Source organism: Aedes aegypti, chromosome 2 (genome assembly GCF_002204515.2).
Source record: "Aedes aegypti strain LVP_AGWG chromosome 2, AaegL5.0 Primary Assembly, whole genome shotgun sequence".
Classification (NCBI taxonomy): domain Eukaryota; kingdom Metazoa; phylum Arthropoda; class Insecta; order Diptera; family Culicidae; genus Aedes; species Aedes aegypti.
Window position 1 is genome coordinate 430,800,281 of NC_035108.1, and position 26,717 is coordinate 430,826,997.

At 39.4% G+C, this 26,717-nt stretch overlaps 1 protein-coding gene across 2 annotated transcripts in view; it reads right to left on the bottom strand.

Moving 5' to 3' along the window:
• Nucleotides 1-2,142: 2,142 nt before the first annotated feature.
• LOC5573957 overlaps nt 2,143-26,717 on the bottom strand; it is a 45,689-nt gene continuing 21,114 nt past the window's right edge. Inside the window, exons 2-3 of one of the 2 annotated variants that reach the window (XM_001654945.2) lie at nt 19,815-21,643; nt 2,143-2,504 (exon numbers count right to left, since the gene is read on the bottom strand). In XM_001654945.2, the coding sequence (XP_001654995.2) occupies nt 2,259-2,504; nt 19,815-20,477 (909 nt within the window). In that variant the 5' untranslated portion in view covers nt 20,478-21,643 and the 3' untranslated portion in view covers nt 2,143-2,258. Of the gene's footprint in view, nt 2,505-19,814; nt 21,644-26,717 lie in introns of those variants that run through there. The other variant, XM_021847729.1, reaches the window with a different exon arrangement.

The following is a 26,717-nucleotide window of genomic DNA, read 5'->3' on the forward strand; positions in this document are numbered from 1 at the left end:
GTGGTTTTGAAAGAAAAGATCAATTAGACGCCTTAGAACGAGACAATGCATCTTGTTCGAACAAATTCTAACATATACCTAATTATGTTTATTAATAAGACAGAGGCATTCACATTTCCAAGGATAAAACTTACAGTAATATTCTTGTGAAACCCTCACTGCATCGACCAACGCTCGTGTGACAAATGATGTATCTCTATGAAGCAGTAGTTCTCAAACTTCTGAGATCTCTTTCAAATTTCTACCATCCCTGAAAACGAATGTTCTTGAAATCAAAGTTCGTAGAAACAAATAGTTCTCCTAAATTTTAAAAACAACGAGTCGGATGAATTTAATATGAACATTCAAAAGCCAATCAAGTTGAATTTATCGAAACTACTAAATAATCTCGCCTGCCATCACGTCTGGAATCCACCATAGATCATATGCCATCTTATTCTTATATTGCTACGTTTCTCTGGAGAATACTCAAGTGGACCCAGAATATTAAAACAGAGTATTTTTTAAGCTTGCGCTACGAAACCTATTAAGAGGTTTCTTTTCAAACCCCAACAAAAATCTTGTGGAGTTGTCTTGCGAAGATTGTACCAAAAATATCCCACCATCAGCAAATAAAAATATTTTCACAAGATTTGAAAGATTACTTGAGATGTCCTATAAGGATTTCTCATGAAAACAATTTTTGAATCTGCTAACGAAACATACAACTGAAGTTTTTAAAAGGTATTATGAGCTTTGAGAAACCTGGTAAAATTTTGTTGAAAATCCTTCCAGGAATCTACCAAATATCTTGTCGGAAACCCTACTTATGTAATGAAAAAAAGAAAACCGTATTAAAACATTTGATGTAATCTTCACGAGAATTCCATCAATGGTTTGAATAGAATCATTCAAGACTCACTAGGGGACCGCGTACCACCGGTTGGGAAACCCTCTTGTGAAGTATGTATATACGCGAATATAGGAATATAGTGCAAAGTGGTTAAACTACTTTGCCTATTGATAATGAACATCCAAACGACAACACTTTCAGCTAGTTCATCGTAGATACGTGTATTTTCATGAAACGATCCTGTGTACTTCCAACTAGCTTTTCAGCATTCGTTTCTGTAAACGTTAGTTGATTGAAAAATCCTCATTTCACGCACATAATGCATATTAATCAACTTCCATTGGAGCTGCTGCAGGAAATCCTATCGTATCTATCGTTCGACGAACAGCTGAACATACTATCTATCGTTTGTCACCATTGGCTCCGAGCGGTTGAAACGTTCATCGTTCACAAGGGGCGATATCTTATCACGAAACAAGTGCTGCAGAACTGTGACATCGTGCAAAGCCCCATACGGTGCTATAAAGTCCTTTACATCCCTGCCGTGCAGGATTGGATTGGCCTGCGATTAGTGGTTCTCAAATGTATGCGAGCGTTTCCCGGAGCTAGCGAATTGTATGTCGATGGTTTCCCACAGAATTTGTTGACGCGGTTCTATACGGCATATCGGAACTGGGAGGCTGAACAACGACAATTGGGCAACGATGACAAAATGTGCGAAACTGACGCCTGCATTCAATCATTGCCGGATATAACCAAACTGTTATGGATCGATTGTTTGGAGTATAATGGTGCACATAAGCCTATTAATGAAGAGGATCAAAATTTGGAGGATTGTGCGGATGTACAGCCAGAGGTACGCTGTGGACTGAAACGTAAAAGTGATAGTAATATCGAGTAGCAGATTTTGTTTTTAAATATTTGATATGAAATTAATGAAAAAAAAGTTTCAAATTACATGGAGTTAGCTTAGTCATGTAGAACAATCTCATTTGTTGAATTAAGAGTTTAAACATAAATAAAGATAATCGAGAAAGAATCATTGATGAAACCAATACTTCTGAAAATTTTTCTATTAGGTATTTCATGAAGGAATCGGTTAAGTAATTTATACATTTTTTTTTAAAAATTGGACTCTTCAAAGGTGATTCGCAGATGAATCGAAAAAATTTACGTTCGAAATTTGTCATATTAAAAATTGAATTTTGTGAAAACTGTTTAATTAGACAGAACGATAGATCCACGGAAATCACAGAAAGTAGCAAAAATTTGACGTCATCAATCACTTAATAAATTTTTAACGCAGTATGTTAATCATAAACTCGTATATATTAAACATCAGAAAAATGCAAAGAAATACACTTGATAAATAGTTGAAAACCATACAGAAAACGACTTTTGATCATATGCCACTGAGAAGTAACTCTCACCCAAGCAAAAACGTAACGTAATCCTCGGCACTCTTAATATGCTGTTCGTCCCACTTGACGGTGCTGAACACGTTGCCATCCGGGAGCGCCAGAATCATCCTGGTCGGAGGGTTGAACACCGGAAAGGACATTACCTCCGGCGGAATCTTCACGTTCTGCAGGTAGAAGTGCTGCTGGTCGGAAAAGTACACCGGTCTGTCGTCCGACGAGACAGTTAGCGTTCCGTCCTGCAGAATTAACGTCTGAAAATGAGAGAAATATGTTAAATAAATAAATAATTGATTCTATAACATTCCCCAGAAAACCATTCCCCCAAATACCATTCCCCAGAATTCCGTTCCCCAGAACGAACCATTCCCCAGAATCTCATTCCCCAGAATGCACCATTCCCCAGAAAGCTATATGAATATCCATTTTTTTTTTCTTTTTTTTTAATTATTACTTTGCGTGAGTCACCTTATGCGGGGCGCAGATTGCCGTAGCGGTAAACGCGCAGCTATTCAGCAAGACCAAGATGAGGGTCGTGAGTTCGAATCCCACCGGTCGAGGATCTTTTCGGGTTGGAAATTTTCTCGACTTCCCAGGGCATAGAGTATCTTCGTACCTGCCACACGATATACGCATGCAAAAATGGTCATTGACATAGTAAGCTCTCAGTTAATAACTGTGGAAGTGCTCATAAGAACACTAAGCTGAAAAGCAGGCTCTGTCCCAGTAGGGACGTAACGCCAGAAAAGAGGAAGAAGAGTCACTTATGTGACAGGCTAAGGTCTGATGTGACAAAACAAATATGTAGGTAGGAGGGTTAGGGACATAATGAACACACGGGGCGAAATGGACACCCCCTTACTCTCTGGGAATATGCATATTTCAGCAAAACTTTATAAACTGTACGAAATCGGTATTGTATATGAACGTTTTGACGGTATAAAAGTTTACGCTTTGCTTCATTTGTCCTCTGAAATTCTACTATATTTTTTTTCTCAGCTTCAAATTAGTTTATAAGCAAAGCAGAAGAAGCGGTAAATTTATTTTAGAGCAAAGAAACATATTTCCATTCTATAGTATGTTCTATTGTTAATTATAATAATTAGATACTAAGCTACTACTCCCAATCATAGTAGACTGTGACTTAGGATAATCATTGACATTCTACTGACCAGACATCATTCTCCAATAAATTCTGAAACTGATAACAACTGTTTTACTACACATTCTATGTAAAATAAGCATTTACCTAATGTGTCCAATATGCCCCTAATCCCCCTATTCATGAGTATTTTGCATATTATTATAATACACCCTTTTTTTAATACATTCCCATAAAATATACAGACTATATGTTTATTTTTGCATATATAGTGATGCACCCTTCTTTCAGTATTATCTCATTAATGATATAGGCAAAATATATCGATGGAGAGCCCATATAGCAAAAGGTCACTTGGCATAAAATAATTTGGTATAAAGCCATTTGCCATCCAGCCATACTTATGCTCTTTCTTTTCAAAAAGGATGTTCTTCATGTCATGCCAAATGGTCATTGGCCAAATGACCATTATACCAAATGGTCCTTGATCATTTAATCAATCATGCCAAATGCCTTCTTGCCCTTTGGTATCCTTACGGAAAATTTTGTCTATATCGTCAACAGGATAAGACTGAAAGAAGGGTGTATCACTATTTTGTGCAAAATTAAACAAGTCATTTGTAATTTAGACTTGACGCAAAGAAGGGCGTATCATTTTAATGTGCAGAATAGTAAGTTTTTATTCTGCCGAGTTTACGTAATCATTATATCGGAAACGTATAATATGATACTACGAACGTCTTTATTCTAATCGGTGTAGCCCTAAAAAGTAAGAGATGATGCACCTTCTTAAAACATTGATGAAAAGCTGCATACATCACTACATTTGATAAAAATTGGACATACATGTGAAATTATACATTTGGAATCTACTATACCGAAAGAAGGGTGTAGCTCTATTTTGTGCAGAGTAGTGATGAGTTGTATATTCTTTTAAATAAATATTGGATATTGTGTTCCCCCATAGACTGATCTATCAGTTTTTATAAGTGCCAATAAAAGTGAAACTACTGTGATAGTTCATTTGCAAATGAAATTTGAATTATGCGTAAAGTGTTCATAATTAGCAGCACCAATGCTAATCTTCTCATATACTTGTAAACAACTTTGTATGGAGTTTAATTTTCAAGTTTTTTAAATAGATTATTTCAAAACTTTAAAGTAGGTACAGTGACCCCACGCAGTTGAATCACCCACAATTTATGAATCAGCTGATTTCAAAAGACAAAATTATTATCAAACTTGTCACAAAACATCACAGACTTATTTTTACACATAGTTTCTTATCAGTGAAAATAATTCTGTGATGTTTTGTGACAAGTTTGATAATAATTTTGTCTTTTGAAGTCAGCTGATTCATAAATTGTGGGTGATTCAACTACGTGGGGTGACTGTATATAATTTTCTGGGGAATGGTCCATTCTGGGGATTGGTTTTCTGGGAAATGGTTTATTCTGGGGAGTGAAATTCTGGGGAATGGTACATTCTGGGGAATGAGATTCTGGGGAATGGAATTCTGGGGAATGGGTGTCGGGGGAATGGTTTTCTGGGGAATGTTATAGAATCAAATAATTTATTTGGGCATACTGACAATGACGGGCTGGTAGTAGGTTTTTTCAATTATGCCATTTTATGATGAAAATAAAACTTCCTCTCATTTTTTACACAAATTCTTTACGCTACTTTGACAAATATTTTTGAAATTGTAATATGATTCATAGGTAGCGAAAAAATTCAAAAAGTTTTTGAATATTATTGGTACAAACATTTATTAATCATATTTTGCAGTTGCCTCGCGATTTTTAGGTCAACGAAATATGATTAATAAAGAGCATTAAAGAAATTGACTGAACTTTTGAAATAGTGGACAAATGTATTAAAAAATATTGGCAAAGGAAGCTCTCATTTTATAGCTAAGAAAGCGCTCATAAGCATATTATGCTTTGAAGCAGGATAAATGGATCAGCGATGTCTACCAACGAGATAATTCTGTATGCAGTTCGCTGAAATTTTAAAGGAGATTTTGAGCAATAAATCTAATAGTTTTCTTGATTTCATCTCTTTCCATAAGATATTAATTTTATTGGCAGACAGTTCTTCTTGAGAAAAGATTTTAAAATTTTTGTGTGCCTTCTTGAAGAAGTCATACAATTCGAATAATTCATTGTATACTAATTTTTAAGTATTACTTGAGCTTTATCATGACCCTTCTTCAGAATTTCGATGGAAAAATCTGACAGAAGTCGTCGTTGACTTTCAGAAAGGATCCTTGAATTTTTTTTTTTAATATTTCACCTAAACTTGTGCAATGCGATGTAATATCTTGTGGGATATTGGGTTCTAAACGGTTAATTAACTATTTACGACCGAGACTGTGATACGGTATCGGATACGTAATGAAACGCGCGTCTGTTCGGGTGTGCAGTCAGAAGATAAACTGATTCGTTTATTGATACGATCTCCACTGCTGTACCAGACAGTCAGTGGTGTAGCTAGGGTGGATGCTACAGTTCTCCCCTTTTAGTTTGAAACATATTTACAATATATTGCAGCAAAACCTGACTGCCGCTCTTCTGACTTTCGGCAAAACTCGACTGCCGTAAACTTCAACAAAACTACGGCTAAACTTCACTGCCGTCTACTTTTTAAAACAAACGGTAAAACTAAACTACCGAAAACTTCTGAACTCGGCAAAACATGACTGCCGGTAAACTAGTCCACTTTTGAACGCCTCCATGGCATTTAAACAAACACAACTGCTCAATAATATACATATTCGACATCTTTCTTCAGACGCTTAGGTCGCTTAGAACGTCTGACACACTCTTGTCGATTCTTCGATGGTGACGACTGGCACACAGCTCGATGCGACGGACCAGCCTGCGGCTCGACCTGCTCAACCGGCAAACTCAACGATCTTCGTAGATCCTCCTCCACGTGTGACGCACTTCGACGGCGCGGAACACCAACCTCCGCCTCAGGACTACGGCTTGAAACACCGTTGCGACCGCCCCCGTCACTGTAGATGAATGAATCCGAAGGAAACCCGTAAAAGTCCTCTTCGTCGTCGTCGCTAAACCTATCGTCATCGTCATCGTCCTCTCTACTTCGTTTTCTGCGTTGGTTCCTCTCGCTCCTCCCCAAGAACAAACCTGGGCGCTTTGGGGTGCCACCCAGCTTTAGCTGATTTCGGTGAGCAGAGTAGACTCTCCCTCCAACGGAAACCTGAAAAACATTTGATGAGATACGTCTGAGAAATTTGGCTTCTAACCATCGTCTAATATCCGTAGGTCTGAAATTTTTATAATAAACAGTATCTCCAGGACGCAGCTTGTCGATCCAGTCATGTTTCTTACGACTAGGACTATATTATACAACACGTTTATCCACTTCCTTGGGCTTCGTCGAATGATGTTTAAAACTATTCTTTGGATGGATTAAATCCAACAGCGTCTTAGGCTTAAAACTAAACAATCTTTCGGACGGAAACGAATGTCCATCTTCCAAACAAGTATTCCGGTAACCAAACAAGAAGTACGAAACCATGTCTTCAGTACTCAAACCAACCATATCCGGATCCAACAGAAACTTTTTTAAACCTTCCTTCACTACTCTGACCATGTGCTCCGCTTGACCGTTGCTCGATGGGTTGTACGGTGGACTCTTCATCACCTTCATTCCATGTTTCTCGAAGAAAACGATAAACTCTTTCGAGCTAAACGGTGGTCCGCCATCGGTAACAACTACGTCAGGTAACCCAAACCTAGCGAAAACGCTCATAAACTTTGAAATGACTTTCCTGGCATCTGTTCCAAACTTCATATACTCAACTTCAATCCATTTTGAAAAACTGTCCACAATGACCAGGAAAACCTTCTTGTCGAAGTAGAAGAAGTCTGCATGAATACGTGTAAACGGTTTTGTTGTAGGAATCCAACTGGAACTTGAAACTGGCTTTGCAACTGCATTCATCTGGCAACACACACTACATGATTTGACGAAACTTTCAATGTCACTGTTCATACCATACCAGTAAACTGTCCTTCTTGCCATCTGCTTGATTTTGGTAATTCCTGAGTGATTCCGATGCAACAACTTCATCAACTGCTTTTGCAAACTAGCAGGAATAAACACACGATCCTGGTACAATAAACAACCATCGACCAGTTCGAGATCTTGATGTTGTGCATAAACGTCCAACAAACAACGTTCCAATTTTTTTGGCCAACCATGCCTCATGTATGAAACAACTCTTTGGATAAACTCGTCTTGTTCTGACTCTTTTGCAATTAAAACATGGTCCAAAGGAAACTCATCGTAAACATTCAAACTTTTGATAAACTCCAGTTGCAACGAAACTGGCACTTCAACTGGTAAAGGAAACCTTGAGCAAAAATCTGCATTGCCCATTTTTGATGACGGTCTGTAAACAATGTCGAAATCGTAGATGTTCAGTTCCATTACATATCTCTGCAGACGCGTCACAAACAACGAATTTTTACCTTCTTTGCCAAATATGCCTATCAACGGCTTATGGTCGGTATACACAGTAAACTTCTGTCCAAACAAAAACTTATGAAACTTTTTGATAGTGCTTACAACGGCCAACGCTTCCAAGTGTAAAATTGGGTAGGATTTTTGTGCTTTAGTTAAACTGAAGGAGGTAAAACTAATGGGCCTCTCTTCTCCATTGATTTCATGAGCTATCACGCCACCTAACCCATAACTGCTAGCATCTGTCACAACAACGACAGGCTTTTTTGGATCGAAAAACACTAAAAGTTTTGAAGACAACAACGATTGCTTACTTTGATCAAACACACGACGACACTCATCGGTCCAGACAAACTTAACGTCTTTTTTGAGTAAACGATACAAACAGCTTAAACGTGAGGATAAATTAGGGATAAACTTACCGTAGTAATTTATCAAACCCAAAAATGCCTTAAGCTCGGTGACGTTGTTCGGAACCTCGGGTCTACGAATCGTCTCGACCTTCTCTGGACACGGCAACAAACCTTTATCAGTCAACACATGACCCAGAAATGGCAAACTTGTCACAAACCACTTGCATTTTTGCAAACTAACTTTAATGTTGGCATTAGAAAGTCGCTCCAAAACCAAATAAAGCTTTCTCAAACAGTCCTCATAATCCTCACCCGCTATTAAAACATCGTCTAAGTAGCAATAAACACCATCAATGCCTTTCAAAACTTGATCCATTACACGTTGAAAAATAGCAGCACTTGAAGAAGCACCTTGTGGCAAACGATTATACGAAAACAAACCTTTGATCGTATTAATTGTCATGATTTTCCTTGACTTTTTAGACAACAACAACTGTGTATATGCTCCGGTCAGATCTAAGGAACAAAACACTTTAGCACCAGCTAGTGAAGCAAACATGTCCTGTGCTAACGGCAACGGATAAGTATTCGGGATGATCACCTTGTTGATCGAAACCTTGCAGTCGATCACCATCCTAATTCCGCCGTCTTTCTTCACTACAACGATCACCGGCGATGCCCACTCACTTGCATCTATCGGTGTTATGACGCCATCTTTTTCCAAACTTTCCAAATGTTCAAAAACTTTGTCCTTTAAACGCAATGGAACGTCATACGCACGCTTGAAAACCGGTGCTGCTCCTTTTTTCAACACTAGATCTGCCTCAAAACCTTTTATCGGAGTAAACAAAGACTTATCAAAAACATTGGCAAACTTACTTTGAATATCATTCACGACACGTTCCTCTGAAGTCGGCAACGACAGCTGGTTCAGGTTTGCACCACTGCCAAACGCATTCCTCCATTCAGGGAAAAAGATATCCAGCCAATCACGTCCAAGCAACGGTGTAAATGAACTTCCGCAGCGCAAAACAACAAGTTTAACGGATTTCCGTCTTCCGTTCAACTCAACCTGCACTGGAATCTGTCCTTCAACCACTAAACGACTTCCGTTGATCACCGCTAACTTCTTCATACACTTCTGCAATGGTATATCGCTGAATTCTCCCTCGTACGTCTCCTTGCTGACGACAGAAACTGCAGCTCCACAGTCTATCTCCATTTCGACACGGATACCCTCGATCAAAACGGATCGGAAACACGGTTCGTTGATTTTCCCGATGGAAGAGATCAACAAACACTCCATATCCTCGTCATCCGAGACAGATCTGTTCAACCGACGACGCAAACTCTTCTGATACTCCGTCATCTTCGGCTTTGCTGCTGGAGAATCAACAAACTTCACAGATTTCTTCTCCTTGCTCTTCAAGTCGTAGCAGAAACGACGCGTGTGACCATCTCTGCCACAGAAATTGCAGCGAAACTTCCGTGATCGTGATGAAGAACGATTTCTACGGTCAAACGAAACTGATCGGCTACGGCTCCTGTACCGATTACTTGGTCCACGACTCCTACCACGGGATCTCGCACGTGAAACTGTTGGCTCTTGCCTCTTACCAAGCCTGTTCAAAACACTCACTCGACCGGATTCACGAGAAACTAGCTTTCGGTTCGCTCCAGCTAGCTCCCTGTTGATGATGATCTTCTCCGCTTTCGCAAGTGTCAAAGCTTCCTCATCAAACAAACGCTGTTGCACATCCGGATCGCGAATGCCACACACAAGCTTGTCACGGATTGCGATGTCCTTAAACTCGCCAAACTCACACAACTCCGCTTGCAGCTTCACAGCTAAAATGAAATCTTCCGCACTTTCAGTAGGGCCTTGAACTCGTTGATAAAACTTAAAACGTTGGATCATGTCGCTTTCAGTCTTGTCGTATCGCTTCTTCAACGAATCGGTGATTTCCTTGAACGACACCGTCTTCAAGTCCTTTCCAGGAAACAGAAGCTTTAATTCGCTGTACACTTCCTTTCCGCATGCCGCCAGAAACGATGCTTTCTGCTCATTCGCATCCGCCATCTTGTTGTCGATGAACACCCATTCCATCTGCTCCAAGTACTGGCTAAACGGAATCGTGCCGGGTACATACGGCTCGATATGATTCACCAACGGCATACTGACAGCGATGAAAAACGACGAAAAACTGAAAACGATTCGACAAACTATTACACGAAATTCAACTACAAATTTCTTTCACTGTAACAATCGAATAAACTTGATCACAACAAACAGTTGACTAAACAAACGCAAAAATTTAAAAACTTTTTTGCAAAACTTTTTTTTGTCCAATTTTGGAACAATTTGTCCCACAGTGCAAAACATAAACTGCTACTATGTCAAACTAAACACTTTTCAACTGTTTCGAAACGATCGTATGCAACATGCAACGACAAACTTTATCAACGAAACGTGAAACACACAAACAAACCCAACAATTTTGTTGCTCAACACTAGCATAAACTTCGGTTGCTATTAAACATGAGCATAAACAAGTGCAACAATCTCTCGCTACAAACCAAATTCTCGCGATACAAACTTTGTTGCAAACAAACTTTGGCGCAACACACTACAATGTTGGCGAAACAAACTCCTCGTACGTGACAAACACTTCGGCTGTGATTGATTTAATTTTTATTATGCACACACAAAGCCGGGTCACAGTACGGGAAAACAAAATGAAACACAAATTCTTTGCTTGCTAGGCAGAAGAAAATGGCTCATAAACTCACTTTAAACACACAAACGGCATGCAAATTAAAACAAGTTTTCTCTATTTATTTCCACTTTTTTCGAGATGAAAAACTTACGGTTTTTGCAGCAAACCTGTGTAAAGTGGAAACCAAACCAACTCCAACTGCAGTGTAGGTACTGCGCAGCGCAAACTGTTGTTTTTTCCCTCCGTCGGCAGCAAAACAGCCCAACGGGATGACTGGCTCGCAGCAAACAAACTTTTTCTCCCAGGGAAAAATCGCCAAAAAATCACTGGCAAACCGGAAAACTCGCACTGATTTGCACTTCCCGGGACGCGAAAACAAATCTCCACCTCGTCGCCACTGTAATATCTTGTGGGATATTGGGTTCTAAACGGTTAATTAACTATTTACGACCGAGACTGTGATACGGTATCGGATACGTAATGAAACGCGCGTCTGTTCGGGTGTGCAGTCAGAAGATAAACTAATTCGTTTATTGATACGATCTCCACTGCTGTACCAGACAGTCAGTGGTGTAGCTAGGGTGGATGCTACATGCGAAAAATATATGGTATGAATAAGAGGTGCTTAAATTGCAGTTCGCCCAGGAAGTCATGAGGCCACGCCATGGCTCTGCGTTTGACGCAAACCGGTTAAGAAAATAAGCTAACACATATATTCATCTCAATAAGGCCGTACAAATATTGAAAACTTGAAAAATTGTGTAAGCCTAAGTTTAAATAATTAGGGGAAAACGGTGCAAAATGAGCACCCTTTGGCTGTAAGGTTCCGGTTACAGTTTGCCATTGAGGTGCAGCAAATTTTGACGTTAACTACGTCTTACGGCAATATACTGGGTGTCAATTGAATGGTGGCGATGACTATGTACAACGAATTGGTTTATTCAAATTCCTCAAGGAATATCGAAGAGTGTCTTCAAAGCTTTTGGTACAAATCTCTTGTAAATTAGTCAAATAATATTGTGAGATTTATTCATACTTTCAACGTGAATTCCTCCTGGAGGAAAACATTTCCTCTGCTTTCTGCCCACACGTTGATTCCGAATTAACTGAAAGTTAAAAATTTACCCACGAATCGCTACAATTCATTGATTCTATCAAATTCCTTCATAAAGTTAAAAAAAATGAAGAGAAAAATGTTCAAAGACCAACAAATTGGTCCACAAGTTCTCTTTTGTTTTTTTCGTTTCATTAAATTCTACATTAATTCCCCAAATCATTATCTGTCTATAAAAATATTATTGGAATGTCTCATACTTTCGCAGATAAAATATGGCAGGGTCCCCAGGTATTTTACTTCCGAAATTAGTATAGCTTTCAATGAAACTGTAGAGAAACTTTTTACAAAATAACTAGGAAAGGGATTTATTAGGGATTCATGACGACATTGTTAAGGATCTTCTTTAAAACATAACTTAACAAATAGTTTTATCAATTATTAGCAGAATCCATATGCTCAATTGAATTCTTGTGAAATTCCAGAGCGGAATTACTAGAGGCTTTTTAGCAAAATTCTGTAGATTTAGAAGTAATTCCTTCTTTGATTTGAACTGTTTGACTGTTAGATTTCAAGAATAATAAGAAGATTCAGATGGAGCTTCTCAAGACTTTTTTTTTAATTCGTTAGAGAGGTTTCAGAGGATTCAATTGTTTTGTAGTCATTCGACTCTAGAGAAAATATTATAAATAATCACTAGTTTTAGAAATTATAGGAGTTTTAAAAAATTGCAGGATTCTTATACGTATGATGCTTTCTGAAAGTCTATCAGGAATTCCTCAACAAGTTTTCGAAATAAAGAAAAAACTCCTACACGTTAAACTTACGTGACACTTCTACAAACTTACGTTAAACTTCTACGATTCTACCACAATAGTTAAAAATAGACCCCCTCCATAAGGTTTGTTTGATATTACTGCAAATAGGAAAAAGTTGTTTTTACATTGAACTATTCGCCATAGTATCATAAAACTTCGGAGTTCACGCAAAACATTTCATAAGATGTTATATATAAATATCTTCAGCGAAAATACCATCCTTTTTAACGTAAATAATTGTCCTTTGTTAAAGACGAATACACAAGAACGAAGATGTTTGTAGTAAATCCTACAAAAACAACCTAATTTTATCTATGAGATACTTCGTCAAGAATTTTATAAAAAAAAATCAAAAGTTCTACGTTGAATTACTGAATTTTCCGACAACAAAAATCAGTGATTCTATAACACTGATATAAATCTAATTTGGATATGAAGTGATTATTAGAGTAATTTGTGAAGAAATATTGAGGTGTTCCTTTTTTCAATCAAATATGGAGAGTGGACAAATTTCTAGATATTATTTCTGAAAAAATATTCGGAAAAAATAAGTATTTTTAGGATGGTAAATGACTGGACAATGCGTACCATTGGTACTTTGCGTACCTGCAGGTATAAAATAGAGATCACCCCAACAGACTAAATCGCAAATCGACCACGTTTTGATTGATGGAAGACAATTCTCGGACATTATCGACGTCAGAACCTACCGCGGCGCAAACATCGATTCGGACCACTATAGTGGCTAGTGCACTAGCCAGTGGCGGTTAAAGTGCGCCAACGACTCTCCGTTGTGAACAACATTCGGTACCGACGCCCGCCACGGTACAATCTGGAACGACTCAAGCTACCCGAAGTCGCAACTGTTACGCACAAAGCCTTGAAGCAGCGTTGCCGGAAGAGGGAGAGCTCACCGAAGCCCCTCTTGAGGACTGCTGGAGTAGTCTCAAAGCAGCCATTACCAACGCAAAGATCTAGACAGCAGGAGGAAATTGCTTCATCAGTACGGAGGATGAGGGAGACGTGCCAACTCCCACAATAGGTGAAGTTAAGGATGCTATCAAACAGCTCAAGAACAACAAAGCAGCTGGAAAGGATGGTATTTCAGTGGAACTTATTAAAATGGGCCCGGACAGGTTGGCCACTTGTCTGCACCGATTGATAGCCAGGATCTCGGATACAGAACAGCTACCGGGGGAGTGGAAGGAAGGAATAATATACCCAATATATAAAAAAGGTGACAAGTTAGAATGTGAGAACTATCGAGCGATCACCATTCCTAACGCAGCCTATAAAGTTCTTTCCCAGATCATCTTGCGCCGTCTATCGCCACTGGCAAGCAGATTTGTGGGAAGTTATCAAGCCAGTTTTATGGACGAGCTATCGACGACAAACCAAATCTTTATGTTGCGGCAGATTCTCCAAAAGTGTCGCGAATATTAAGTCCTTACGCACCACCTATTCATCGATTTCAAAGCGGCCTATGATACTATCGACCGCGAAGAGCTATGGAAGATTATGGACGAGAATGGTTTTCCCGGAAAACTGACTAGACTGATCAAAGCAACGATGGATAGTGTACAGTGTTGTGTGAAGATATCGGGTGCATTATCGGACCCGTTTGAAACACGCAAAGGACTAGGCGATGGTCTTTCCTGCCTCCTGTTCAATATTGCGCTAGAAGGTGTTATAAAACGGGCGGGCTTCAACATGCGGGGCACGATCTTCAATAAATCCAGCCAGTTCATTTGTTTCGCTGACGACGTGGACATTGTCGGAAGAACGTTCCAGGTGGTTTCTGAACAGTATACCAGGCTGGAACGTGTAGCAGATCGGGTTGGATTGAAGGTAAATACGTCGAAGACGAAATATCTGCTGGCTGGAGGAACCGAGCGCGATAGAGCTCGCATAGGCAGACGCGTGACGATCGACGGGGATGAGTTCGAGGTGGTGGACGAATTTGTCTACCTCGGATCAATGATAACGTCGGATAACAACTGCAGCAGAGAAATTGGAAGACGTATCATTGCCGGAAGTCGTGCTTACTACGGACTCCACAAGACCTTGCGGTCTGGTAAACTTCACTTCCGTACTAAGTGTACCATGTACAAGACGCTGATAAGACCGGTAGTCCTCTACGGGCATGAGACGTGGACAATGCTCGAAGAGGACCTGCAAGCGCTTGGAGTTTTTGAACGACGTGTGCTTAGGACGATTTTCGGCGGAGTATGTGAGAACGGTGTATGGAGGAGAAGAATGAACCACGAGCTTGCGCAACTCTACGGTGAAAGTCGCCAAAGCTGGAAGGGTACGATAGGCGGGACACGTTGTGAGAATGCCGGGCAACAATCCCGCAAAAATGGTTTTCACCTCAAATCCGGCCGATACAAGACGAAGGGTAGCGCAACGAGCTAGGTGGTTTGACCAAGTGGAGCAGGATCTTGTAAGTGTGGGGCGATCGAGAAATTGGAGGTTAGCAGCCACGGACCGAGTTAGTTGGCGTAACATTGTGGCGCAGGTCATGACTTGAAGGACGTAGAGCCAGCAAAAGTAAAGTAAATAAGTGTTTTTAGAACATAAACAATACCTGACCTGATTCAAGAATGAATTGTAAAACTGTTAAGTAAATCTGTTGAACGTCATCCCAGGGGAAACAATAAACAAAAGAAACAAATTGCTCAGGAAATATTTAAGTATTCTCGCGGAAAAGTTTATGAAAGAACGGTTGAACGCAATCCACTAGAAATTTTATACTGTGCATTGCGCGATTATTTGAAAACTTCTCTAAATGCGTGTAGATCGCCGCAGGTACTTCTAATCGTTTTGGTGTAATCTGCGCGATTATTCCTGATTGTCCAAGGCATGATCGCGCAGAAGACACCAAAACGATTTGAAGTACCTGCGGCGATGTACAAACGTTTTTTAAGATAGTCGGTGCGAGAATTTTTGGCGCCACGCATAATAAATCCGTTTGAATTTTTGAAAAAAAAAATCTTAGGAAGGCTTTATAAGCTGGAAGCAATATCAAATTTATTTTTAGATAAATCTAAAGAAACATTTAGATAATTTTCTGTGAAAAAATGTAGATAAATCTGCGGAGAACTTCTCTGAGATATCGCTAAAACCATGATATCAATTGAAGCTTGTTAAACTGTTTATGAAAATCTTGTAGAAGCAATTCTTAGCAATTTTTTTTATATTATTGCTGTAAATATTACAAGCAATCCTTGAGAATTTCCGAGAGATATTTTGAAAGATTTGTTAAACGAATCTCTGAAGAGAAACAATGGATTATTAAAATGACCAAAACGGCCGCTATGAAAAGCATAGATAGCGCCACCGTAGTCTTGTGTGTTTGACAGAACAGCAATGCTGTCACAATGTTAAATCCCATATACAGTGGCGCCTTTGTTCTGATGCGGTGAGCACTTGCAAAAACTACCTTCAATGATCCATAGGAAGGTAAAGTTGGAAAACCTGTCAGTGAACTCTCTAAAGAATTTTTGGAAAGGCGTCCGGAACCGTAGTTCATTCCAAAACAGTGGGGTTTTACGAATCCAAAATATGGTGTTAGGTTTGTTGAGAGCGGCCTTGGAGGAAGATCCTGATTACCTGCTGTCCTATTCCACTTCACACAACTCTTCTGCGTCGTTTCGTGTTTAAATTGAACTACGAACACTTACAAAAAAGTCCTTGCTTAATGAGAATTTCGGTGAGACTCCTAGAATTTCTTGTGCTTTTTCTTAGAGAAATCCTCAGTAACTTCAGAAGCTCCTGAACAAATTATTAATGAATAACTAGATGATGTTTTACTAAACATTGAAATTTATGTGTAATAAATATGTAGAGGACCTTCATGGACAAATGTTTATAACTGTTTAAAAGAATTTTTAAAGCATTCTCTGGCGGAAATCTTCAAAAGATTTTGTAATCAATCTGTATCAAGATTCTACGAGAAATTTTCTGGTGACAAATTCTTCTTCTTGAGATTTTTGCTGGATCCTCATGGGAATCGAGGCGATAGTTGAAAGTTACTTGAAAGTTCTTTGAAAAATTACTGGCAGTGTAATTAATGGATTGCCAATACGTTTCTTAGGATCTTATATTAGATGATTGGTTTATGTTCTTTAAATTCTAAGCAAATTCCTGGTGGTTGGTAAGAAGTTGAGCTGAGAAGGTTTTTAGTAAGTCTTGAGAAATGTAGACAGATTCATTAAGAATTCACATTTGATGGATTTCTGAAGATACTTATGAGGCACGGACTTTAAGTATAGATTTCTGCAAATTTACAGAAAATTCTTCAAGACTTTCTCACACATTTTCTTAAGAGATTCTTGATGATTTAACGGTGAGGTCTTTTATGTATTCTTGGGCAGATTTTTGTTTGATTATAGTCAAAATCTCAAATAGATATCCTAAGAGATGCCTTTTTTGCATTTATATCAACTTTCACCAGAACAAGAATTACCTCAGCGTACAGTGCATGAGCCATGGCTAACGTATAATTTCGAAGTCATTCTTAGAAGACCATCAAACTTTGACCTTTTGTGGAACCATGGTCTAATTTTAGATACAAAGTGCATAATTCCAAAACTTCTTCGATTTTTCTATAAATTCCAAGGGTACACAGCACCCTTCATAGTTTCTCACACTCTAATAAAAATAGATACCGGAAAGTTTTTTATACCATGCCAAATATTTTTTCAATGAATCCTGATTGTGATTTCGCATTGAAAATCACGTTGGTCAATATAGGCCACCAGAACCAGTTTCAACCACATTTCTAACTTGATTCTTATTTGGCCAATCGCATTAATTTCCCATGAGAGTGTCAAGGACTATCATGGCCGAATTAGGTGCATGAAAGTTAAAATTACAAGGAAAATCTACGACACTTAGTCGCTACCAAAACTACAAAATTTAGTTAGTTGAAAAACTGATTTCTTATCCTGAAAAAAAAAAAAATCAATTACATTAAAAATTTTGAATAACTTTTATTTGTTAATTTTTGTTTGTTGCCTCTAGTTGTGGATCGAGTTCCAAAAGTCGCGATTTTCACAAAAACAAATTCGTTTGTTTTTGTAACAGCCCTGCAAGAATTCTTCTTATACTCTTCTTGGCATTACGTCCTCACTGGGACAGAGCCTGCTTCTAAGCTTTGTGTTCAATGAGTACTTCCACAGTTATAAACTGAGAGCTTTCTTTGACAAGTTGCCATTTTCGCATTCGTATATCGTGTGACAAGTACGAAGGTACTCTATATTCAGGAAAGTAAAGGAAATTTCCATTACGAAAAAACCGGGACCGACCGGGAATGGAACTCAGATATCTTCAGAATGGCTTTGCTTTGTAGCCGCGGACTTAAACTGCTCGGCTAAGGAAGGCCCTCAAGTATAAAACAAGTAAAAAAGTGAATGGGTTTGAAATAGATATAATCAATAAGGTACGAAGGTACTGAACTTTCAACCGAGAATATTCAACATTTAGCTATTACATTGTTTTTCTCTCGCTTTATTTTATTTAAAATCTATGAAAATCACTTCAATAAGCAATAAAATCAACAAATTCCAAAAGGGCCTAACTGGAACTATGTTTAATAAAAGGGCCTAACTGAAACCATGTCCAATCGAAGGGCCTAACTGGTTTGAAGATTCATTGAAGGGCCTAACTGCTGATGATATTTGAATGCAACCATTTTCACGAGTCGTTATGCTATTTGAGATTTCTAACGTTCTGGGCCACGTAATAAACCATAATGAGCGTCTAACACAAGTATAAAACTAGTAAAAAAAAGTGAATGGGTTTGAAATATCAATAATCAATATGTTGCTGATTTTGTATAGAATAGTTTCCAATATTTAGCTTGTATGATATTGTGTTGTTTTCTCACATAATCATTAAATGTTGTCGAAGAATTATGCAAATTACTTCAATAATCAATAAAATTAGCAAATTCAAAAAGGGCCTAACTGGTTTGAAAATTCGTAAAAGGGCCTATCTGCGGATGATGTTTGAATTGAACTATTTTTACAAGTTGTTGTGCTATTTCAAAATCAAATCGTTGTGAGCCACGTAATAGGCCATCATGAGTGTCGAACACAAGGTGTTATCCGAAAATGACGTCCATCAATTGGGGCCTCCTACAATGGGGGGATGTACGAAAATGTGACTGTGCATTGATTGGGTATTAGAAAAAGCGTGACAGAGGGGGGAGAAGGGTTCTAGAAATCCCGAAAAACGATGGACGTCATTTTTGGATCTTCCCCAAGTCTCGCGGAACATTACTAAAGGACCTATGTACAAATGAGAGATTCTCTCCTCTCTCGTTCTCTTTCGATTATAACAGTGGAATTCTAAAGATTTTGGGAAGTTTTTCACTATAGATCGAAAGTCAATTTCCTTGACTAGCGTTTCATACAAAAAACGCAACAGAAGAGATTAATATGACTCTGTTATTGATGAAAGAGAAAGTAAACAAAGAGAGCCTCTCAATGTTAGATAGGTCCTTTAGTAATGTTCCGCGAGAAGTATAAAACTAGTAAAAAGCGAATGGGTTTGAAATAGGAATAATCAATATGGTACTGAATCTTCAACCGAAAATTTCCAATATTTAGCTATTATATAGTGTTTTTTCACATAATCGCTAAATTTTGTTATGCAAACCAATTCAAAAATCAATAAAATTAGCAAATTATAAAAAGGCCTAACTGAAACCATGTTCAATCAAAGGGCCTAACTGAAAGGGCCTAACTGGCTTGAAGATTCATAAAAGGGCCTATCTGCCGATGATGTTTGAATTCAACAATTTTTACGAGTTGTTGTGTTATTTGAGATTAGAAACATAATGGGCCACGCAACAGACTTTAATGGGTGTCGAACACAGGTATGAAACTAGTAAAAATGTGAATGGGTTTAAAATAGGAATTATAAATATGGTACGGAATCTTCAATTGAGAATTTCTCAATGTTTACGTTTTGCAGATAGGCCCTTTTCAAATGTTACGCTAGAAATGATGCAAATCTTACCCTCAGCTTGAGGCACTTCCCCATTCCGACCAGGAAGTTGTAGTCCAAATCGAAATTGCGCAGATGCAGGTAGCGCAGGTTGACGAAACTGATGGCCAGCAGATGTCCGCTGAGCGACACCGGCGATTGCTTCCCGTGCAGGACCAGCGTCAGCCGGGTGAGAATCGGAAACTGGTGGATGCACTCGTTTATCATGAGCTGCCGGCCGTCGCAGGTGATGTCGATGTGCAGGATCATGACCGAGGCAAACAGGCGAGGTTGGAAGTAGTTGAGGTACAGACCGTGGAGGATGAGACACTTCACCGAGGAGGGGTTGGCCAGTTCGAAACCGAGGAGGTTGAGGGCGGTGCCTTTGAGTGTGATTAGATGGGGAGCGGTGATTTCTAGGGGCCATCCGTCTCCGTTCTGCGTGGTGTCGTTTACGTCCAGGATTCGGAGAGATGGGAAAATCAGCGCCTCTGGATTGTGTGTCCACTTGACGTCGAACAGTCGGAGCTGTTTCAGTTTAGGTAAGGCATTGGCTATTTGGTGGAGATTGATTAGGTGCGTTGTCTCCGTTTGGATAATTAGGGTTTCTAGGAGAGGGAAGTTCCGCAAGGTAGCTAAAGATTCGCTGCTAATCGTACAACCACAGAGCTCCAGAACCGTCAGCCGGGGAAGCATGAGCTGGTCTAGGTTCCAGGCAAACGGTCTTACCGCATTGTAGATTCTTAGGCAATCTAGGACGAGCAATCCGTTTGGGAATAGAATGGGGATCAGCTTAGGAACGAATATTCCCAACGATTTGAGATTAGTCGTGTGTTCCAGGACTAACGGCGCCTGGTCCACTTCTCCGCTGCATTCCACATACACATCTTCGAGCACCGGTGCGTTCAAGACAAATTTCGGGAGTGTCTTGTTCCCATCTTCGGCGTTGCACGTCCAGGACAAAACCCTCAACCGTGGGAGATCCAAATGTTCCTCTCCGTTTCCAGATCCGTCTCTGTTGGACACCGTCACGGAAAAATGGACCACACTTCGCAACCATTGGCGGTATTCTTGGGCAAACAATAACAGCGCGTACGACTGGATACCGTCAAGAATCAGCTTCCGCAGGAAGAAATTCTCCGCACAAATCTGCAACCGAGGCTTCAACTCCTCAAACGGCTCGCTGAACTCAATCGAGAAGCAACAGTATCCTCGTTTCGTCCGCCGAAGTATCCTCTCGTTGATTACCTGCTCTCCATAGGCCAGGATCAGATACGTTTCCCTTAACTGCAACTGGTTCCAACGGCGGCTAATGGACGGTTTCTGCAACTGCTCGGCTCGTGGCACATAATCGAATATCTTCTGCAGGATTTCCGCCGGCAACAAATCGAACGACAACTTGTCCCCTTTGAAATTATTGCGCGACTACTGGAAGCGCCATTTGTTTACGTTTTCGTGATTCTGTGCGGGGGTGTATTTTGCCCTGTTGCCGCATTTGACACCCGTATCAGCTGTTTGCGTTCAAAGTAGATGAATGAAGTTGTGAATGAAGAATGAACAATGTTTACGTTTTGTGCGTGAGATAACAGTATCTGTAGTAGTAGTAGCCATCCAGTGCTGCCAAATCATCAGTCACGACGCGAGCTGAACACGTGGTTGAAGTTGTCGCTTCGCCACAGATGCGTTCGAAGCTTGTCCACAATGACGACGGGCGGCTGGTCTTCGTTGCCGATTATCGGAAAGCTGTCCACCGTCATTGGCATCGATACCCGTTTGACGTTGAAGTAACTGAGATGAGGTAATAGCAGTGGGACCTCATCCGATGGGTCCAGCGAAAAGTTGCACTCTTCTACCGATAAGTGCTGTGAGACGAAACGAATGATATTTTCTGTGAATATTTTAAAGAAATAATGCCTGCCTGCCTGGATTCACATTATTAGCAAACATAAATGAATCTAAAATTTTAGTGTTTAGAGTTTAGTTTAGTTTTTTTCTACAGGGGTTTCATTTATAGTGACTTTTCCAAAAAGCCATGGTTCAAAATATATCGATGAAAAATTGTAAAAAATATGGTTGTAGATTTTTGATTTTTTTTAGTATCATTCCAAACATTAAGGTGAAGGTTCATTGAGCACGTAAACATAATGTTGCCACCCACTCGAGCCACCCGCTAAAGCACCCTTTCGAGCCACCCAACAAGGCGGAACACAATGTTATGTGCGTCGGCCAAAAATGAATCATCATGTTTCATGTATACCTCCACCAACAAAATTATGTAGGTAGTATTACTTGCACACGTTTCATACAAAGGTATTATTGTCGATATGAATTCATCAACAACTTCATAAAAACTCGAAATCACAATTTATTTCATTTGGTAGTGAAAACATGTTTTTTGACCAAAATTATAAGCATTTTCCACACCATGCATGTGTTGTTTACTATTTTTGGCAGTTTTCTCCTCTCTTCTCTCGCTTCTCACGGACGGAGAAAGTTGCCATCAGTATGCATTTGAATAGGGTCCTAAAATGTTGAATGAAATCTTGTTTTTATTTAATAACACGAAAGAGCATGTTACTTCAACTACTTTAGCAATTTTTCCCGCTCAAATAACGGCTATATCATGTTTAAACTTTAATTTAAAAATTGGGTCCATAAATGAACCTTGACACTTAAGATCATGTTTGACGTTCGCTCAGTCGACAAAAACACCACAGGGGTTATAGTTTTTTCACTGGGGTTGTTCCTATCTGACATTTCGGAAGGGACACGGAAAACAAAATACACCCAAAATTTGAGTTTAAGCCAAGGGGTGTGACAAAATTTAATAAAAAACATAAAAAATGTTTTGTGAACTTAAACAAACGGAAAACATTAAAAAATTGAGTAAACAAGTGTTTATGGCCTAAACTTAAGCGTTTGGCACTAAAATTGGGACAGGGCTTTAGGACCCAATTCTACAGTCAATTGTACTGTATAATATCTTTTATTCATTTTTGCTGTTAAATTGCGTCTTACATTGTTTTTCTCACGCATAAAAATGTTTTGCAACACTTGTGACATTGTACACCTTTTGAGTATTATGAAATTGTGAAATACGTGGTTGTAGCAAGTGTATGAATATCCAAACAATACTAATTGCAAACATAAAAACTGGCATCTCTTCCAATCAGTGAGAGCGGCGCATCCGAATCATAAACAATGTTGGCTCAGTGAATTCGCGTTCCGGTGCTGTTTTCGAGCACAAATTGACTAATATAAGTCTAGAAAGATTCGCGAACTAGGCGAAACTGACAAAATGTACACAATTTAAGGAAATATAGCGTTGAAATTGTAACTTGATTGTCTATTCACTGCACTTGAAGTTTTCCCCTATCGATAATTTAACTATTCAAAAAACGCAAATTTGTAGAAGACGAAACTTCACCTCATGCAAAACCACACACTTCATTGATTACGCCTGTGTTTTTGTTTATCAAAGTGATGGGCGCATCTGAAATCGAAATCAAAACACGGCGAGAGTAAACGGCGACACTGCAAACAAAAAATAAACAAGGCGTACATGGTGGGCTAACTTGAAACCAGAATATAAACACGGCGCAAAAGTAATAGGCGACACTGAAAATAATATCGATTACAGGCTCATAACATTGGGCGATACTGGCATTCTCGAGTACGTTTTAGGCGAAACCTCTAAAGATTTTTTGAGTACGAAATAGCTAGGGGAATTGTAGGAGATGTGTGTGGTATTGATGAGGATTTTAAAACTAGGTTTATGAAATGTGTATTAAAGTGAAAAGGTTAAAGTTTGAGTATATTTTCTCCAATTGGGATTTAAAATTGCACATGAGAATTTCATTGATTATTTTCTCATTGTTATTGATTTGTCAGATAGGCCCTAATCGCGAATCCCTCTCGAAGTGATTTATTGCTCCCAGGAGCATCGTGCGTGAATAATCAAAGTGTTTCAAGTATCGCATTAGATTTTTGAATTGCTACGGTGAGTAGAAATACGATTAAAAGTGAATTTTAGAACGGGCACCGAAAAGCCAGCAAACATTACCTCGGTGCGTGAAGAAAAAGTGATTCGGAAGTGCGTGGTATTTTACAACACAAATCACAGCAATAACTACGTGTTTGCATTCAAAAACTGGTGATTTGTGAAAAACACTTTATGGAATGCTTTCAGTTAAGAAACCACCGCTCTACAATAAGGTTAGTAACTTCAAATAATCATTTTTTGTGATCGCTCTCCAAAACACTGTGAGAAGCGTGGGAGGAGGGAGCGGAAAGCGAAGGGGGAAGTAAGGTGCCATATTAGAGGCCATTTTGGTACTCATGGGGATATGTCCTTAAAGCTTTTATTATCATTTTGTTAACAACATATTACATTTTATTTGCCGTAGCAGTTCAAGTTTTTACAGGTGAGTTTTTTCTTCATCTGCCTACAATAGAAAAAAAAACGCTTTAGAATATGTTAACCTACCTTCCTTCTTCTGTCGGGTGTGAGATCACTGCGTCCATTTTTAGAACTATTGTGCTTTTGCAAAGACCCTCAGTGGCGAGAACGCCACCGGAATACTTTGCGCGGTGACTGAACATTTAGCCATCTGCCATTGATGGGCAGAAGTCCTAATATGCAGCATTGTGAATCCCCCAATCTGGTACGATCAGCCTGATAAAACCGACCACTTCCCTGGGGGATGCGTTCCAAATATCGGCCGGGTCCAAAAAGGGCTTGTCAAATATTTTGGACCTTCGTTGTATATGTGCACCGCAGGAGCAGAGAAGGTGTTGAGAGGTATTGCACGTTTAAATACAGAAACGGCAATTTGGGTCTTGGATGGCTCCGATCTTTTGTAAATGGTATCTGCTGGGGCAGTGTCCAGTTATTAGACCGGTGTAGGTGCAGGTAGGTTGTTATGAATCTTTTGACTGAATCGCATTGGAAACTGTTTTGCAATTGGATATAATTTGACTAGACAACCAGCTGTTCAGTTCAATATTTAGTGAGCAGTTTGATATGCACATTCATTGGCCGATCCATTCCTGGCTAGCTCATCGGCAATATCATTACCCTCTAGACCCGTATGTCCCGGGATTCAATATAGTTTAACTTGATTGCGGATGGCTAGGGTTTTAGAGCAAGAACACATTCCCACACTAATTTTGAGTTAGAAGTGTAAGCTTTCAGATCATGAAGAGCTGCTTGACTGTCGGAGAAAATACAGATTGTGGCATTTCTGTAATTCTTCTTTACGCTGAGCTGCGCACATTCAATGATAGCATACACTTCAGCCTGAAAAACTGCAGACCACTGTCCGAGAGAGGCAGAGATTTTAGTTCTTGGTCCGTGCACTCCAGGTCTAGAACGATTGTTCATTCTCGATCCATCAGTGTAGACTTTGGAAGAGCCTGGAGGAATACTCGGTTCACCTTCTTGCCACGCTTGGCCATTTTTCCATTTTCCAAAATTTCCAACCCGAAAAGATCCTCGACCAGTGAGATTCGAACCCACGACCCTCAGCTTGGTCTTGCTGAATAGCTGTGCGTTTACCGCTATGGCTATATGGGCCCCCAACACCGTATATGGTATGTCATAATTCACAACCATTTCCATCCAGTCACTGCATTTTTCTACAATTGGATTTATAGAAAATTCGTTTAGTATGCTTAGGTGACCGGTTGAATCACCTTTATGAATTGATATAGCCGGGGCAGATTAAGGTGAAACAGCTTGGAATCAAAATGCAATAATGTACCAAAACTTTAAAGGCATAAATCTCGCGAAAGAAGCATCAAACTACACTGCCATTTCTATTTTAGCTTTGTGCACTAGTAGAAAGCTTAAAATAAGAAGATTGACTTTGTATTCTCATTGTTTCAGAAGCCTTTGAAATCGTGAGTAGGGGCACAAGCCGGCCATTGTGCCTGCCATGTTTGGATTCCGAGATGTGTCACCTTAAGCATTGCATCTAGGGCGAATGAAGGGGCGCTGCAAACTGCACCAGTAATGGCGACGCACGCAGCGCGTTTGATTTTGTTCAGTTTGTACCTTTCTGCGCTTTGTGAAAGGATCAATCGTAGTTTTGGAAGGATTTATCCCCAGTTTCTCTTACAGACACCAGGAGAGCGTGTAATCGAGAGCTGATTGCATTCTTGCAAGGATAACGCTTTCAAATTTGCCGCGTACAATGATGACAACATCATCAGCGTAGCCAACAACCTCGAATCCTCTTTTTCCCAAGCTATTAAGAAAATCATCCACCACTATGTAGGGAATAAGATTTATTGTAAGGAAAGTTGTTTTATTAAATTATCGAAATTCGAATGAATATTTACATCAGTGTAAACATTGCAATAGAGAATGAGCAAAATAAACGCACGGAAATCCAACTCCATCATCTATAACGGATCGATGTAAACCCAAGCGAGCTTTTGCAAAGGATGATCGGACGCTTCCCGACGAGAGACGAGAAGAACGGGTAGAATGAAAGAATGAGTGAGGGAGAAAAAGGATACCTGAGCTCTATGAATGGGAACGGAAAATCAGTTTGAAGAATGATGTGTTTGAAGACGATTGTGCTTCAAAAGTGCGTGATCGAAAAAAAAAGAAAATATAAATAATGGATTAATTAAGTTATTGTGTTTGTTGCTAAAGATTTGAAAATCCGACAATGGCACAGTCGGTAGTGTTAATGAAGGTAGTGTTGTGAAAATAGAAAGGTTTATTCATATCCGAATGGTAAATTCGTGATCTATTTAGTTTAAAATCGATTCACAGCTAGCATCTTCCGGATGGCGGCATGCAACAAGGTAAATTTGTTCGTATTAATTCTTTGGCTTGGTGAATGACTATCAGTTGGATATTTTGGATATGAATTTATGAATTAAGTTTATGCGAAACGTTAGCTGTATTGATGCGTATGTATTTAT